At 55.3% G+C, this 15,140-nt stretch overlaps 1 protein-coding gene across 2 annotated transcripts; it reads left to right on the forward strand.

Annotated features, from left to right (window-relative positions):
• The first annotated feature begins 928 nt into the window (after positions 1 to 928).
• On the forward strand, positions 929 to 14,225 carry MAN2B1 (mannosidase alpha class 2B member 1). Of its 2 annotated transcripts, none has more exons than XM_033135144.1 (24): positions 929 to 1,133; positions 1,991 to 2,093; positions 2,266 to 2,439; positions 2,800 to 2,993; positions 3,652 to 3,784; positions 4,056 to 4,201; positions 4,639 to 4,755; positions 6,770 to 6,855; positions 6,945 to 7,065; positions 7,142 to 7,220; positions 7,412 to 7,521; positions 7,735 to 7,842; positions 8,141 to 8,257; positions 8,842 to 9,015; positions 9,783 to 9,880; positions 9,963 to 10,080; positions 11,246 to 11,364; positions 11,454 to 11,555; positions 11,732 to 11,819; positions 11,998 to 12,078; positions 12,511 to 12,738; positions 13,173 to 13,328; positions 13,434 to 13,536; positions 13,997 to 14,225. In XM_033135144.1, exons 1-24 carry the CDS (start codon positions 975 to 977, stop codon positions 14,104 to 14,106), a joined length of 3,024 nt encoding a protein of 1,007 aa, XP_032991035.1. In that variant the 5' UTR covers positions 929 to 974; the 3' UTR covers positions 14,107 to 14,225. The 2 variants fall into 2 exon arrangements, with proteins under 2 accessions (XP_032991035.1, XP_032991036.1); XM_033135145.1 differs by having other exon boundaries at positions 6,773 to 6,855.
• Positions 14,226 to 15,140: the final 915 nt, after the last annotated feature.

Below are 15,140 nucleotides of genomic sequence, written 5' to 3' on the forward strand. Positions count from 1 at the left end.
AGAGTGTTCCCTGACTTGTCTGCTGCTGGACCTGAGCTAGAAGGGGGAGATTGCTTACTGAAAATTTCCCTTAGAGACTGATCGTATTTGATGTTCATTCTGATATACATCAGCATCCCTCCCCTACCTCCCGCTATGTGCTGGTTCCTGGAACAGGTTGTTGTCCTGACCTGGTCAAGCCTGTGAAATAATTTTCCATACCTGATAGCATTCACGTACTAGTACTGTCCCACCCCCCTTTACCCTATATAATTCTTTGGCACCTGCCAAGTGGTGCAGGGATCCATTTCATCTTGCAGCTGCCCAAGACACGCCTCACATGTAAATTGCCCTTAATACGCTCCATTAATTACCGGACTGGAGTGGCCAAGCTGTTTCTTAGGTCTTTGCTTGCCCTCTGCTTATGGAGGTAGATTTTCAGTCTCAGAGCTTTTCCCTGGGTCTGCATGTACTAACACCAGTAATCCTCCCAACCAGGGTGGATGGATGCTTCCCATCCCCAGCACTGCAAGGGCAGTTCCTTTACCCAACGTCCCCATTGCACAGAACAGGACCTCTCATGAACCCTTGCTCCTAGCCAAGCTAGGTCCCAACAGGACCCTAACTAGCCCTGAAGGCAACCGGACAACCTAGGATCCGAAGCACATATTCTAATACTTTCTAAGCAAACAGGCACAGGTAGGAAGATCTGAGACCTCTACGCCCACGGGGACAAAGGGGCACTCTAGGTCCACACGGAGGCGCCGAGACGCTAAAGTACCCCCCGGGCCAAACGAGCACCACAGGGTGAGACACAGCCAGTGCCCTCAGGGGTACCCAGAACTAAGGCCTTAGTCCCTTTACAAGCCAAGCTGCGTCCTAGCCCCGCCCCTACCAGCGCCCATTGGCCAGACCAGGTTCTGGGGGCGGGACTTTTACCCCACCCTGGCCGGGAACCCGCTGGAGGCAGTGGTGGCGGCGGCTGCTGCGGAACGATGGGCACCAACGCGCGGCCTTCGGCGGTCCGTGCTGGCGGCGGCTGGGGCGCGGTAGGGTCCTGGACGAGCTCCGGCGCGCTGCGGCCGCCGCTCCCGTCTCTCTCCTTTCTGTTTTTGTTGCTGGTGGCTCCCGGCGCTCGGGCCGCAGGATACAAGGTGAGCGCGGCCCGCGAGCGGAAATGTCCACGAGCAGGAGGGAAACCCCGAATAGGGTCTGTTCTGTGGGTGCCTAGTGAATGGTTGCTAATATGACAGCGTGGTCTGAGTTGAGCTTTGTGTCAGTGAGAGGTCTGGCTGTTCGCGTCTGAGAACGGAGCTGCCTGTACCTGCTTCCCTGCTTCTGTGGGTCGCCTTGCTTGGAGTTTGCATGTACTTAACTGTGATTGGGCGTGTGTGTGTGTGTGTGGGGGGGTGGGGTGAGGGTCGGGTGGAGGCTGGTTGAGAGTTGGGACTCTCGAGTCAGCCTGCTTGGAGTTCCAGCATGGCTCTTTAACTTCTGGCTGCTTGAACTTGGGGCAGTCATTACACCTCTCTGATCTCAGTGCTCTGATCTGAAAACTGGAGATGATGTTGTCCCCGCCTCACAAGGTGGCTGGCTGGCTGGTATTTACAAATGCTTAATAAACATCAACTACTACTAATGTGATTTCCTCAGGGTGTGAATGAGAGCTGCCCTGAGTTGTGCCATTAGGGAGCTGTATGTGTGAACACAATTACCGTGTTTCCCCGAAAATAAGACCAGGTCTTATATTAAGTTGTGCTCCAAAAGACATATTAGGGCTTATGTTCAGGGGATGCCATCCTGAAAAATCACGCTAGAGCTTATTTACCGGTTAGGTCTTATTTTCGGGGAAACACAGTAGGTATGTGTGTGTCCTCCCTGGGAGGGCCTGGCCCCACCTCTCTGAGTTACATCTGGATCAAAACTTGTCTTGTGCCCCGCCACCAGCCTGCCTCTTAACCTTGGGGTAAGTGACAGGGTGTGTGAGTGTGCATTTGGGGTCCCTGTGCAGACATGCCCCACGGTACAGCCGGACATGCTCAACGTGCATCTGGTGGCCCACACACATGATGACGTGGGTTGGCTCAAGACGGTGGACCAGTACTATTATGGCAGTGAGTAGAGGGTGGGGACTGACCCCTGGGATTCCCATGGTCCCTCCAAGTCCTTCAGATCCTTTCTGGGTCCTGGATATTAGGGTGGGGGCAATGTCCAGCGTGGGTTCCTGTGTCATTGAATGTCCCCCTGGCTCGCTGGTCCCTGATCACCTGACCCCTGTGCTTACAGTCAACAATGGGATCCAGCATGCTGGCGTGCAGTACATCCTAGACTCCGTCATCTCCTCCCTGCTAGCAGAGCCCACCCGCCGCTTCATTTACGTGGAGATGGCCTTCTTCTCCCGTTGGTGGCACCAACAGACAAATGCAACACAGGAAGTTGTGCGGGACCTGGTGCGCCAGGGTGAGCTGCCCCAAGGAAGTGAAAAGAGGAAGTTCAGCCTAGCTTCTGTTTTTTCCACCCTGGCTTCTGAGATTTTATCACGCCATGTGCAGCGTTTACGTGCATGTGACTGCCTGAAATTTCCCTTTATTTGGAGAACTCCTATGCATCCTGCAAGGCCCCACCTCCAGTGGATCCTCTGGCAAGCCTGCTTTGCAGGGGTCCCTGGTGTCCCATATCTGGCTGCACTGGCCTGGGAGAGACCCCTTTTTTCTTTTTAGGGCTGGGCATGCAGGCAGGTTTTCTCACCACCTGAATTGCCAAGCCCGGCCCCACTCCTGGCCGTGACAACCTGCTCAGACTTTGCCCATCCCGGCATAGGGCGATTGGAGTTTGCCAACGGTGGCTGGGTAATGAACGACGAGGCGGCCGCCCACTACGGAGCCATCATAGACCAGATGACACTCGGGCTGCGTTTCCTGGAGGACACGTTTGGCAACGACGGGCGCCCCCGTGTGGCCTGGCACATCGACCCCTTCGGCCATTCTCGGGAGCAGGCCTCGCTGTTCGCTCAGGTGCTTTACAGACCTGTCTTGGACCCGCCCCTTCACTCGCTCTGACTCCTCCCTCGGCCACTCAAGACCCGCCCTTCCCTGCAAGCTCACACGGACTAGGCCCTGTGTCCCCTGTCCCTCTGGCTGTTGGAGATCCTGACACTGGAGTGAACTGTGAATCCCACTCCTTTCTGGCCTTGGTCCTGATCTGCCCCAGCCCAGACTAACCCCGCTCCAGTTGGATCCTTCTCCTCCCCCTCCCTTGACCCCACCCCGTTTGCTAGGATCCTGGCTCCTCCCCAAGCCGGGTGGCAGGTGGAGGCCTGCTGTGCTTTGCAACCGGCTTCCTGTCCTGTACCTTGACCCCTTCCATCCTCAGCCTGCCGAAGGGGGAAGATCTCCTTGAGTCAGTCCCTCTTCTGAGCTCGGGAAGGTGGAAGTGGGTTCAAGCGTTGGACCCACCCCCTCCCGGCTCTCTCGCCGTTAGTTCTGACCCTTCTTCAAGCTTCAAAATGCGCTGGAGTCCTCCGTGGTTTCAGACCTGCTTTTTCTATGTGCTCTGGCCCACCCCTCCCACACGGAGGGGGCTGGCGGGTGGTGATGAGAGGGCTTGGCACTTAATTCATCCTCCCCTCCGATTCCCCTCCTTATTGCCCTCCTCGTTGCGCTCCGCTCCCAGATGGGCTTTGACGGCTTGTTCTTTGGGCGCCTGGATTATCAAGATAAGTGGGTGCGGAAGGAGAAGCTAGAGATGGAGCAGGTATGGCGGGCCAGCGCCAGCCTGAAGCCCCCCGCTGCAGACCTCTTCACCAGTAAGGGGGTGGCGGGTGGGCATGGGTGTGGGCAGGGCCGGCTCCAAGGGCATGTGACCTGTGCAGAGTGTAAAACCATGCCCAGAAAGGCCCCGGGCTTGGTTTTACACTCTGCTGTCATCATTTTGACATTCTTAATAATTTATGACCAAGGGCTCAGTATTTGCCTCCACAAATTGTGAAGTCCGACTTGGGTGGGGGTATGGCAGGCTTTGACCTCAGGGCAGGTCCAGGGCGTTAGGCCATCCCCTGAGCTTGGTGTGGCCCACAGGTGTGCTCCCCAACATGTACAACCCGCCGGAGAATCTGTGTTGGGACGTGCTGTGTGCTGACAAACCCGTGGTGGAGGACCCCCGCAGCCCCGAGTACAACGCCAAGGAACTGGTTGATTACTTCCTGCAGTTAGCCACAGCCCAGGTAACCCCAGTGTCCAGAACCTGGGAGACTGGTATACATAATGCACAGGACGCTTCCCACAGCCCCTGCATTCCCTAACACCTCATATCCTCAGAGGAAGGTAATATTCCATTCACCCTCACCATACCCTCCTTCTGGATTGGCACATTCCCGATGAGAAGGTAATATGGACCCCTTCACCACCGCACACACTCACCATAGTCATGAGACAGAATGGCACAGTGCCTCAGTACCCTCGTCTGTGTGGCGGGCTCAAGAGAATTAATAACTTGTGGCTGTTGTTTGTGTCCCTGTGTTCCCACGTGACACATTCCCACACACTCCCCTCCCCTCTCGCCACTGTGCACCCACATTCTTGACCACATACATACCAAGACACAGCTGTACACAGGGGTGGCTAGGACAGCTGGTCTGAGGACACCCCATTCTGCCTGCAGGGCCGGTACTACCGCACCAACCACACTGTGATGACCATGGGCTCAGACTTCCAATATGAGAATGCCAACATATGGTTCAAGAACCTTGACAAGCTCATCCAGCTGGTCAATGCCCAGGTGAGTGTGCCCAGCCTGTGTGCATGTGTGTGCTTGTATCCCTGGGCCTTGGGTCAGATGAGTAGCTATGGATGCTATCTTAGTATTCTCTTGCTCCTATAACAAATCACCACAAACTTAGTGGCTAAAAGAACAGAAATACATTATCTTACAGTTCTGTAGGTCAGAAATCCAACATGGTTCTCACTGGGCTAAAATGAAAATGTCAGCAGAGCTGCATTCCTTCTGGCAACTCTAGGGGAAAGTTTCCTCGCCTTGTCCGTCTTTGAGAGGCGACGCACATTCCTTGGCTTGTGGCCTTCTTCCTTCATCTTCAAAGCTGACTCTGCTTTTGTTGTCCCATCTGTTTCTCTCACTCACTTTCACTTCCCTCTTCCACTTTTAAAAACCCTTGTGAGTACGTTCGACTTGCCCAGATCATCCAGAATAATCTCTATTTTAAGGTCATCTGATTAACAACTTTAATTCCATCTGCAACGTCAGTTCCTGTTTGCCATGTCACAGGTTCTGGGTATTAGGACACGGACATTTTTCTGCCTACTACAGATGTGTAAGTGGCTTGGGGCTGTGTGGGCAGGCATTCTCCCATCAGCACAGAACCTTGTCTCCCCTCTCCCATCTAAGATGTTCCTTCCCCTCACTTCCATCCTCAGAATTGTCTACCAGCACAAGCTCCACGTCCTCACCTTCCATTCGCTCCCTGCACTGCTGGTGCACCAAAACAGCTCTCACCAAGGGCCTTCCAGAGGACATTTTTAAGTCCTCCCCATCCCCCTGAGGAGCCTTGAACACCTTGATTACTTTCTCCTGCAAATACCATGTTCCTGGGCTGCCAGGATGTCATACTCTCTTGATGTTTCTCCAGCCACTGACAGCTGCTTCGCCCACTCCATTCTACTGGAAATGGGAGTCTCTCAATTCAAATCCTGGCTCTGCCACTTACTGGCGCTGTGACCTTGAGAAATGTGAAGCACTCAGTGCCTTAGTTTTCTTATTTAGAAAATGGGCATAATGGTTCCCAGCTGATAGGGCTCGATAGGGCTCTTGATGAGAGTTTCATGAGTTCATTTACACAGATCAGGTAGAACAGTGCCAGATAAATAATAAGTATTATGGTGGTTTTGTTTATTATCATTTGGGGCTGAAAACATTCTACTTCTCCTTTAAGATACCAGCTGCAATGTCTCCTCCTCCAGGAAGCCTTCACTAAACCCCAGGCAGAGCTCTTGCTCTTTCCTCTGTGCTCACACGAGTCTTCACAAATACCTGTCATGCCACATCCAGGCCAACTGATGATCTGTTTAGTCTCTCTCCTGCACTTGGCTGTGAATTCCATGAGAGTGGGTGGGCTTCTGGTTCTAGATTGTCTGTGATCTGGAGCACATTGAAGAATCGAGTGACTGCTGAGTGAATAGTGTATGTGTGGGTCTGTGTATGTAACTGTATATGACTGTGTGCAGAAGTGTAGACGTGTGTATGCGCATAAAGGCATGTGGGCCCACACATTTCTCTTCATTCACTAAAGTGTTTAATGAGCACCTACTGTGTACCAGGCACTGGGGACACAACACAAGCAGAACGAACATCCTTTTCCTTACAGAAGAGGTCACCTTGTTCCTCTACCTCCCTCAGTGGAAAGCGAGCCTCCATTCATTATAATAATTGTGTCATTTGGCAATAACCTGATAGTACTGAGAAATTATTATTTCTGCCCTCTATGGCATAGTTTTTCCCATGAAAGTTTTTAGTAATAAAGTTGAAATTATTTAAAAAGTTTACTAAAATTTCAGGTTTATTCTTGCATCCCTGAAATTCTTTCCAGGCAGGTAATATTTAGCTTTGGCCCAAATACATTTTCACACTTGGTTATTGGTTTGCACTCAGAATGTGTATTAAGAGAATCTGAACACATTGGATGCATGAATGGACGTGTGTGCGTATGTGTTGCACACCTGTGGGCCCCCCAGGAAAGGTGCAGACTCCTGTGGGCTCACACACACACACCTTCTCCCAGCAGCAGTCCAACGGAAGCCGCATCAATGTTCTCTATTCCACTCCAGCCTGTTATCTCTGGGAGCTGAACAAGGCGAACCTCACCTGGTATTTGTGGGGCCTGGGCAGCTTGGGGGCGGTGGTGGTGGCATGCCCTGTGGGTCGTGACCCTGCCCTCAATGCCTCTGCTGCTGCAGGTTGGTGAAACAGGATGACTTCTTCCCCTATGCCGATGGCCCCCACAAGTTCTGGACTGGCTTCTTTTCCAGCCGGCCGGCCCTCAAACGCTATGAGCGCCTCAGTTATAACTTCCTGCAGGTGGGTGGGCGCTGGGCTCAAGGGGGAGGCCTACGGGTCCCGACAGACCTTGTGACTCAACACCCCTGCCCCCCAGGTGTGCAATCAGCTGGAGGCGCTGGCGGGTCCTGCAGCCAACGTGGGACCCTATGGCTCTGGAGACAGTACATCCCTCAGTAGGTGGCCGGCGGTGAGGGGCTGGGGCGGGGCTCAACCTGGACACTAGATCACGCTACCTCCTTGAGTCCCTTCTGAAAGCCCCTAAGAAAACCCTGCCCGCCCCTGCACATAACATTTTGCATCTCCTTGGGGTCGGGGCCCAGAGTCCTGCAGAGACCCCACCCAACTTACCATCGCCTGCCTGCAGATGAGGCAATGGCTGTGCTCCAGCACCACGACGCAGTCAGTGGTACCTCCCAGCAGCACGTGGCTGATGATTATGCGCGCCAGCTGGCAGCAGGCTGGGGACCCTGCGAGGTGCGTGGGGCGAGGCGTGGAGCAGAAGGGAGAAAATAGGAAGGGGCGTGGTCGACGGCAGGGGGGTGGAATCTAGAAGGGCTCGTGGGGCAGTGCTTGTGGCAGGAGGGGCGGAGACGAGGCAGCAGGGCGGAGTCTGAGCTCATGGGGGCGGGTCCTGGGATGCACTACGAGGCGTCCAGAGCGGACCCATGGCTTTACGCTCTTCCCCAGGTTCTCTTGAGCAACGCGCTCTCCCGGCTCAGCGGCTCCAAGGAGGAGTTCACGTTCTGCCGCAACCTCAACATCAGCGTCTGTCCGCTCAGCCAGACCGCGGAGAGCGTGAGCGGCGTCCAGGGCCGGGGGTGGGGTGAGGGGGCGGGGCCGGGAGGCAGGTCCCGTGGGTGGGTCGAGAGCAGGCGAAACCTCGGGGCGGGGCGAAGAGGAGGCGGGACCGGTAGCCGAATAGTTTTGGAGGATCGCTCTGAACCAGATCATGTGGGGAGCAGTAAGCTGTGGCTGGACGGACACCTGTGCACCACATGGGGTCTTGGATCACCCAGGGTCATTGTTGTGCTTGGTGGGTGGGTTTCGAGAAGGCCTGCTGTGACCCATGCCTACTCTGACCCTCCCATCCCAGTTCCAGGTGACCATTTATAACCCCTTGGGGCGGAAAGTGGATTGGATGGTGCGGCTTCCGGTCAGCCAACACGTTTTCCTTGTGAAGGACCCCAGTGGCACGGTTGTGCCCAGCGATGTGAGCCCATTCGATGACTGTTACTCCCGTGAACACCCCCCTCCCACAGCTACCTCCCCCCTTGGATACCTCCCTCTTTTGGGTACCTAGCCTTCATGGATACCTGCCGCCCTCCATGAATACATTCTGCCCAGTACTTTTTCTTTCTCTGAATCTCCCCACCTCTGCCCCTTAATATCCCACACGCCCTTGGGAACATTCCTCACCTGTGAGTATCTACCTCTCTTTAATATCTCCCCATGAATTTTTTCCCTATTTATAAATATTCCCCTCATCCTGGAAAGCCTCTGCCCACGAACCTCTTCCTCTCCCAAGAATGTCTTTCTCTCACTCTCCTGTCTCAAGGATCTCTTCCCTCACTTCTCCTCCCTCCCAGTGGGGTTCCCCCCCCCACCTTATAAATCTTCTCTGCAATCTTTTAACTCATAATTTCTGTCATCCCCATTCCCCGCACCCAACACCTAAATTTCTTCTTCCCATCCTGGGGCCCCTTCCCCTCCTGGAGTGTGACCCTTCCCTGTATGTGTGCTTCTATATATGTATGCATAGCCTCTTGACTCAGTTTCCCTCCTCCCTTACCTGAGGTGGTGACAATGCCCAGCTCAGACATGCAGGAGCTGCTTTTCTCAGCCTCAGTGCCTGCCCTTGGCTTCAGCATCTATTCAGTAACCCAGGTGCCTGGCCGGAGTCCACAGGCTCACACCTCTCAGCCCGGATCCCAGAAGCCCTCGTCCCGCATCTTGACCATCCAAAATGAAGTGAGACCCTACTCAGATCCTCTTCCCTGCCCCAGTGACAAATTTGAGGTGTCATGGTGAGCTGCATAGACTAGGTTAGCAGGTCGTGGGTTCGGGGTCTCGCGTCACCTGTCCTCCATTGTGTGTCCTTGAGTGACCGCCTTCCTTTGAGTCTCAGTGTCCTCTCCTGAGGCTGTTGTGAGGGCCCAGTGTGATCATGGGTGACACTTGATAGATATGTCAAAGCTGATGGTGGGAGAGGTTTGCAAATTAAGTGAAGGTATCAGAGACCTGAGGGAGGGAGCCGTGTGGCCATTTGGAAGACATTTGGGGGAAGAGGGATCCAGGCAGGCAGGGAGCAGCTGACACAAATGCTCTAAAGGAAATTAAAATTTATGAATTTTTCAGGGGTCTCTAAAAGTCTCATGGACCCTGGCACTGGGGTTCCTCTGTCAGTTGCACAAGCTAAGATCAGATTTAAGGTGTCACAGGTGCCCTCTGGCGGTTATGAGGGGAACAGATTGAGGGTTTACACTAGGCAGCCAAGAAACCAGGAAGAGGTCAACTGCATTAGTCCTGGAAGGACTTGGAGGTGGTGAGAAGAGGTCAGATTGAGGATAAGTTAGAGGGTGGAGCTGTTAGGATTTGCAAGTAGGGTCAGGTGTGAGGAGTGAGAGAGAGAGAGAGGGAAGGGTGACTCCAGGGTTCTGTCCTGAACCCCTGGAAGGATAAAGCTGTCCTTGGCTGGAGGGATGGTCATTAACGTCTGTCCACCTTTTTCTGCCCAGCACCTCCGGGCTAGGTTTGACCCTGACACAGGGCTCTTGGTGGAGTTGAAGAACCTGGACCATGACCTTCTGCTGCCAGTTCGCCAAGCCTTCTACTGGTGAGGGAGGACCACCAAGCCAGGGAGGGGGCCTAAGCAGAGCTGAGGTCCCTTACCTGACGCTCACCTGTCCTGGCCCCAGGTACAATGCCAGTACAGGCAACAACCTAAGCACCCAGGTCTCAGGTGCCTACATCTTCAGACCCAACCGACAGGAACCACTGCTCATGAACCACTGGGCTCAAACCCGCGTGGTGAAGGTCAGGGGCTAGGATTGATAAGTGGGCATTGGGGGTGTCTGTGGAGCCTGGGAGGGTGGTGTGTGGGGTGGGGGGAAGGTTTCCGTCCCTGTCAGATCAGAGGGCTAAGACCCGAGGGGAGGGCTTGAGGATTCTTCCACAGGGCTGACATTCATCAGTCATACTGTGGCATACAAAGGCATTCACATCTGCTATGGGTGTCAGGATTATACTTAGCTTTTGAAACTGGGGGTGGGGTGTTCCCACTTGTCCCATGCATGCAGAGAGCCAGGTGGGGCTACTTGAGTTCACCAAAGATCTGTGCTAGGATGGGATTATATCCAGAGTTCATGCTTGGATAGGGCTTGGGTAATTCTCACTTAGGGTGGGTATCTGAGCGTGCGTCTGGCTGGGAACAGGGGCTCAGGTTTGTGGGGTTTCCCGGGGCCTCTTGTTGACATTTTCTTTTAGGGTGGGAATGGAGAAGGTAATGGCAAGACTCACCTTTGATAGGACTCCCTTTGTGGTGAACATCTGCATACATCGGTTAGGATACAGTTTTGCTCAGTATAATAGAGTTACTCAAATGAACTGTGCTTAAAACAAGACAGAAGTTTCTTTTTATCAAACAGAAAGTCTGGCTGGGTCATCCAGGGTAGGTGGGGTGGATCCACGGTCATCCCGGCCCCTTCTATCTCATTGCTCTGCTTTCCTCAACATTCAGCTTCGACATCATGACCCAAGATAGGTGCTCAAGTTCCAGTCATCACATTTGCATTTGAACTAATGGGAGAGGAAAAGGGTCAAGGAACATTAACCCCACCACTCCGATCCCTTTCCACTGGGCAGACATAGTCACACTGGCTTCAGAGAAGACTAGACAATATCATCTTTATTCCAGGTTGCCACGTGCCCAGCTAGAATCCTATTCTAAAGAGGAGAGGTGGGGTAGTGGTGGGCAGCAAGCATATCTGCCACACTCAAGAATTATGTGGCAACAACTGAGGTGGAAAGTATGGGCATCACACCCAGGCAGGTAGGGAAGGTGGGTGGTGTTCTCATGCTTTTAGTGGGGTTGACCCTGATGGAGGCCTTTGAGAGGTTCATGGCAGGGGTGGACATTTGTAGGGTTCACCTTTGCTCGGATGGGGACTCACACCTGTGCTCCACCCCCATGTGCCTACAGACGGCCTTGGTGCAGGAGGTGCACCAGAACTTCTCAGCCTGGTGTTCCCAGGTGGTTCGCCTGTACCCGGGACAGCGGCACCTGGAGCTGGAGTGGACGGTGGGACCAATACCTGTGGGGTGAGTGGTACAGACTGGGACTGGGGGCTGGGGGCGGGGGCAGAGTGGAGGTAGGTGAGCCTCACAGCCTTGCCATTCCATTGGTATAGTGACGGCTGGGGGAAGGAAGTCATCAGCCGCTTTGACACTGCGCTGGAGACAAAAGGACTCTTCTTCACAGACAGCAATGGCCGAGAGATCCTGGAGAGGAGGTGGGGGTGGTTGGGGGCGCGGAAGGGTGGTCTCTGATGCTGAGGGGGGTCCATGGGTGGTGGGGGCATCTGCTGACCCTATGAGTGGGAGGGAGAGGATGAAGGAGGAGTGAGAGTGGGTGAGCTGGGGAAGGGGAGCCTGGACCCCAGGTCTGACCTTACCTCCACCTCCCCAGGCGGGATTATCGACCCACCTGGGAGCTGAACCAGACTGAGCCAGTGGCAGGAAACTACTATCCAGTCAACAGCCGTATTTACATCACGGTACCCCCTCCCCTATCTTGCTCCCCTCTTCTTTCTGACACTCCTCTACAGAGTGGAGGTTACCTCTCATTGCTAGCTTTCCCTAACTGTCTTCGGCAGTGCCCTCCTCTATGGGGCCTGCCTGGGGGTCGGGGCTGGCTGGCAGTGAGCCCTCTCACTCTCATCTATCGCCCCCCAGGATGGGAACATGCAGCTGACTGTGCTGACCGATCGCTCCCAGGGGGGCAGCAGCCTGAAAGATGGCTCCATAGAGCTCATGGTGAGTGGCCCATACCCCATCTAAGCTAGGGTTCTCCCACCAGTTCCCGCCCTGGCTTCCTGCTGGACTTTGAAGCTGGTTTCTATGCCAGTTCTCTTCTAGGTGCACTCCTCCGTTTGGGGTCCCACTAAGCTGAGACCTCCGTTTCTATGTGAGACGGTTACTCCACACTTTTATCCAATCCCCATCCAGGTGCCCCCTCCGGGTCCTGACTTGCCCTATCCACGCCTCCTTAGGTCCTTACCTCCCAGCCCTAGTCTCCTGCGAAGTCGGATCGGCACTTCTGCTGGGGTCCCCCCTACCAGACCTTCATCCTCATCTGTTCCACCCACTCTTCAACTTCTCTTGAAATTCCCACAAGCCCTTACTCAATTTCTGGCCCCGAAATTGGCCAGAGTGGCCCTCACCCTCTTCTGGCCTCTCTCCCCGCAGGTGCACCGAAGGCTGCTGAGAGACGACGGACGCGGAGTTGGGGAGGCGCTGCTAGAGAAGGGGTCGGGGTCGTGGGTGCGAGGACGCCACCTCGTGCTGCTGGACAAAGCCAGTATAGCGGCTGTCGGGCACCGGTTGCAGTCGGAGAAGGAGCTCTTGTCCCCGCAGGTGGTGCTGGCCCCAGGTGGTGGCTCCCCCTACCACCGGGGGGTCGCCCCAAGTACACAGGTGAGAGGCCGAGGGCTTTGCAGAAAGAGAGGACCCGGCTGAAGCCTGGGGTGGGGTCGGGTCTCCCTAGGCTTAGCTGGACCCACCTCGCCCGCCCCCAACTCGTCCTGGGGAGGCCATAAGCTAGCTAGCCCCAGTCGCGGCCCAGTCCCATCGGTCCGGACTGGGTCCTCAGTCTCAGCTCCCGCCTCTCCGCGCTTCATCCCCGCCCTCAGCCGGGTCTCAGTCCAGATCAGTTGGGCCCTCGGACCCGCCTCCAACCTGCCACCGCCCTACCCCATCATAGGCTCAGTCCTCCACTTCCTGGCTTAGTCCCCCGGCTCCTAGGTTAACCCCCACCCCCACCCCCAGGACACAGATAAACCCCGCCCCTCACGCAGCTCGGCCTCGCCCCTCTGGTTTAGCCCCGCCCCGTCCCCTCCCTTGTTCCGCAGTTCTCGGGCCTGAGCAGGGAACTGCCGCCCAATGTGCACCTGCTCACACTGGCCCGCTGGGGTCGGAAAATGCTGCTGCTGCGTTTGGAGCACCAGTTTGCTGTAGGGGAGGATATGGTCGGCAACTTGAGCTCTCCGGTGACCTTGGACTTGAGGGTGAGGAGGGCAGAGGTGGGAAGCAGACAGGAGAGAGGCAAGAGAGAGGGGAGAGCGGAAGCTCCGCTTTGTCCCTACTCAGCCTGGCCCATCCATTGCTTGCAGGACCTGTTCTCCACTTTCACCATCACTGACCTTAAAGAGACTACACTGGCTGCCAACCAACTCCGGGCTAGTGCCTCCAGGCTACAGTGGACACCGAGCACAGGTTGGGGCCTGCCTGGGGGGCCAGGAGCTGGGGGCCGTGTTGGAGGATCCAGGTCCAGCTCGAGGGCCAGGGGCGGTGTTCAGATCCACTTTTGGTGTTTAAGGGTTTTAAGTGGATCCAGCAAACTAGCGGTGGGTCTTGGGTTTTTGAGGTTGGAGTGCAGTCCCAAGAACAAAATTTGCGTCTCTGTCAATGTCTAGTTCCGGGGTGGGGTTGTCCATCATCCCTGGGGTTGGCTTGATGGTCCTTGAGGTGGGGCTTGAGGGTGTGAGGGTGGTGGCCAGGCACAGGGGAGGGTTTTGGGGATCTGGGGGTGATATCTAGGCCCTGGCAAGCAGTTGAAGGGTCTGGGAGTGAGGCCCTGGGACAGGGCTCTGTTTAGGTCCAGGGGAGAGAGCATGGGGGTGGCATGGAGGCAGAGGAAGTCTGCACCCCTCACTCCTCCTCTGCACTGTCCTAGGCCCCACACCCAAGCCTTCTCCATCCCGGCTGGACCCCGCCAGCGTCACATTGCAGCCCATGGAAATCCGCACCTTCCTGGCCTCTGTCCAATGGAAAGAGGATGACTAGACCTGCAGGGGGCAGGCTGCCCTGTTTCCTGCCTGAACCCCCTCCTGCAGGGGTGAGGCAAACTCTCCCCCTTCTCTTGCTGCGGCCGCTAACAAAAGCCATTAAAATCCACTACCAAGCCTCTGGTCAAGGTGTGACTTAATGTGGGTTTGTTTGTTGTTTTTTGAGCGTGATAGAATTGATGACCCAGAAAGGTCTACCAACTGTAGCTGACCCCTGACCTGAGGCCTCGCAGAGAGGTCACTGAGCTGCCTGAATGCTCATACCAGACTGTACTGTTCACACCACACCTCATCCACCACTGCGACTTCCACTCCTGCTACACTCCTTTGTCCATTTAGGTGGTGGCCCGGCTCTCTTGAGAAGCCACCAAGGGCAGGCCAGGGAACTAGACACACTCTGAGGCCTCCCAGACCCGGCCCTGAATTGAGGAATCTGGGAGGTCCTGGGGGAGGAAGTAGATTCAGTGGTAGGTCAGAAAGCTGGGCCTCAGACAGGTGGATTGGAGCTGCCGGCCTATGAGGAGAGAGGCAGAGAGCCTGGCACGCCCTCGTTCTGGTGTGCTCTAGGGTCAGTTTCAGAAGGAGACCTTGGGATGAAACCCTAGGTTTAGGGTCAAAAGGAAGTTGACTTCTGTGTACAGGTCCTTTGAAGGCAATTTGAGGCCGCAGAAGGGTGTGTTTGAGCTGTGTTCAAGGGGCGGGGTTTAATCAGGGAGGGGCGGGGCTCAGCCCGAAGAGGGGATGTGCTGAGCCAAGGAGGGCACCGTGCGGTGCCAGGTTCGGGGCGGATCCCACCTGCAGGCCAAGTGGAAACCAGTGTTCTGCTGCACCCGCAGGGTCGTCTGCACCTCTAGAAAATGTGGGGTAAGGGACAGGTAGCCTAAACCGGCTATGACCCCCTGGAGAGTGCATCCTGGGCCTGGATGAGGTCATAGATGGGATCTGTGTGCCAGATGTGCCTCTTGAAAAACTTTCTAAGTCTTTCGCTAAAGGGATGTACCAGAGAGACCTAAGGAGGGCACCCCGTCTAGT

This window comes from Rhinolophus ferrumequinum, chromosome 18 (genome assembly GCF_004115265.2).
Source record: "Rhinolophus ferrumequinum isolate MPI-CBG mRhiFer1 chromosome 18, mRhiFer1_v1.p, whole genome shotgun sequence".
Taxonomy (NCBI): domain Eukaryota; kingdom Metazoa; phylum Chordata; class Mammalia; order Chiroptera; family Rhinolophidae; genus Rhinolophus; species Rhinolophus ferrumequinum.

Bases quoted from the DNA above. Each gene is read 5' to 3' on its own strand.
- MAN2B1 (XM_033135144.1), top strand. From the start codon at position 975: ATGGGCACCAACGCGCGGCCTTCGGCGGTCCGTGCTGGCGGCGGCTGG. The intron at 7,843-8,140 runs GTGAGCGGCGTC...CTCCCATCCCAG, and splicing joins TCAGCCAGACCGCGGAGAGC to TTCCAGGTGACCATTTATAA. The intron at 12,739-13,172 runs GTGAGAGGCCGA...CTTGTTCCGCAG, and splicing joins GGGTCGCCCCAAGTACACAG to TTCTCGGGCCTGAGCAGGGA.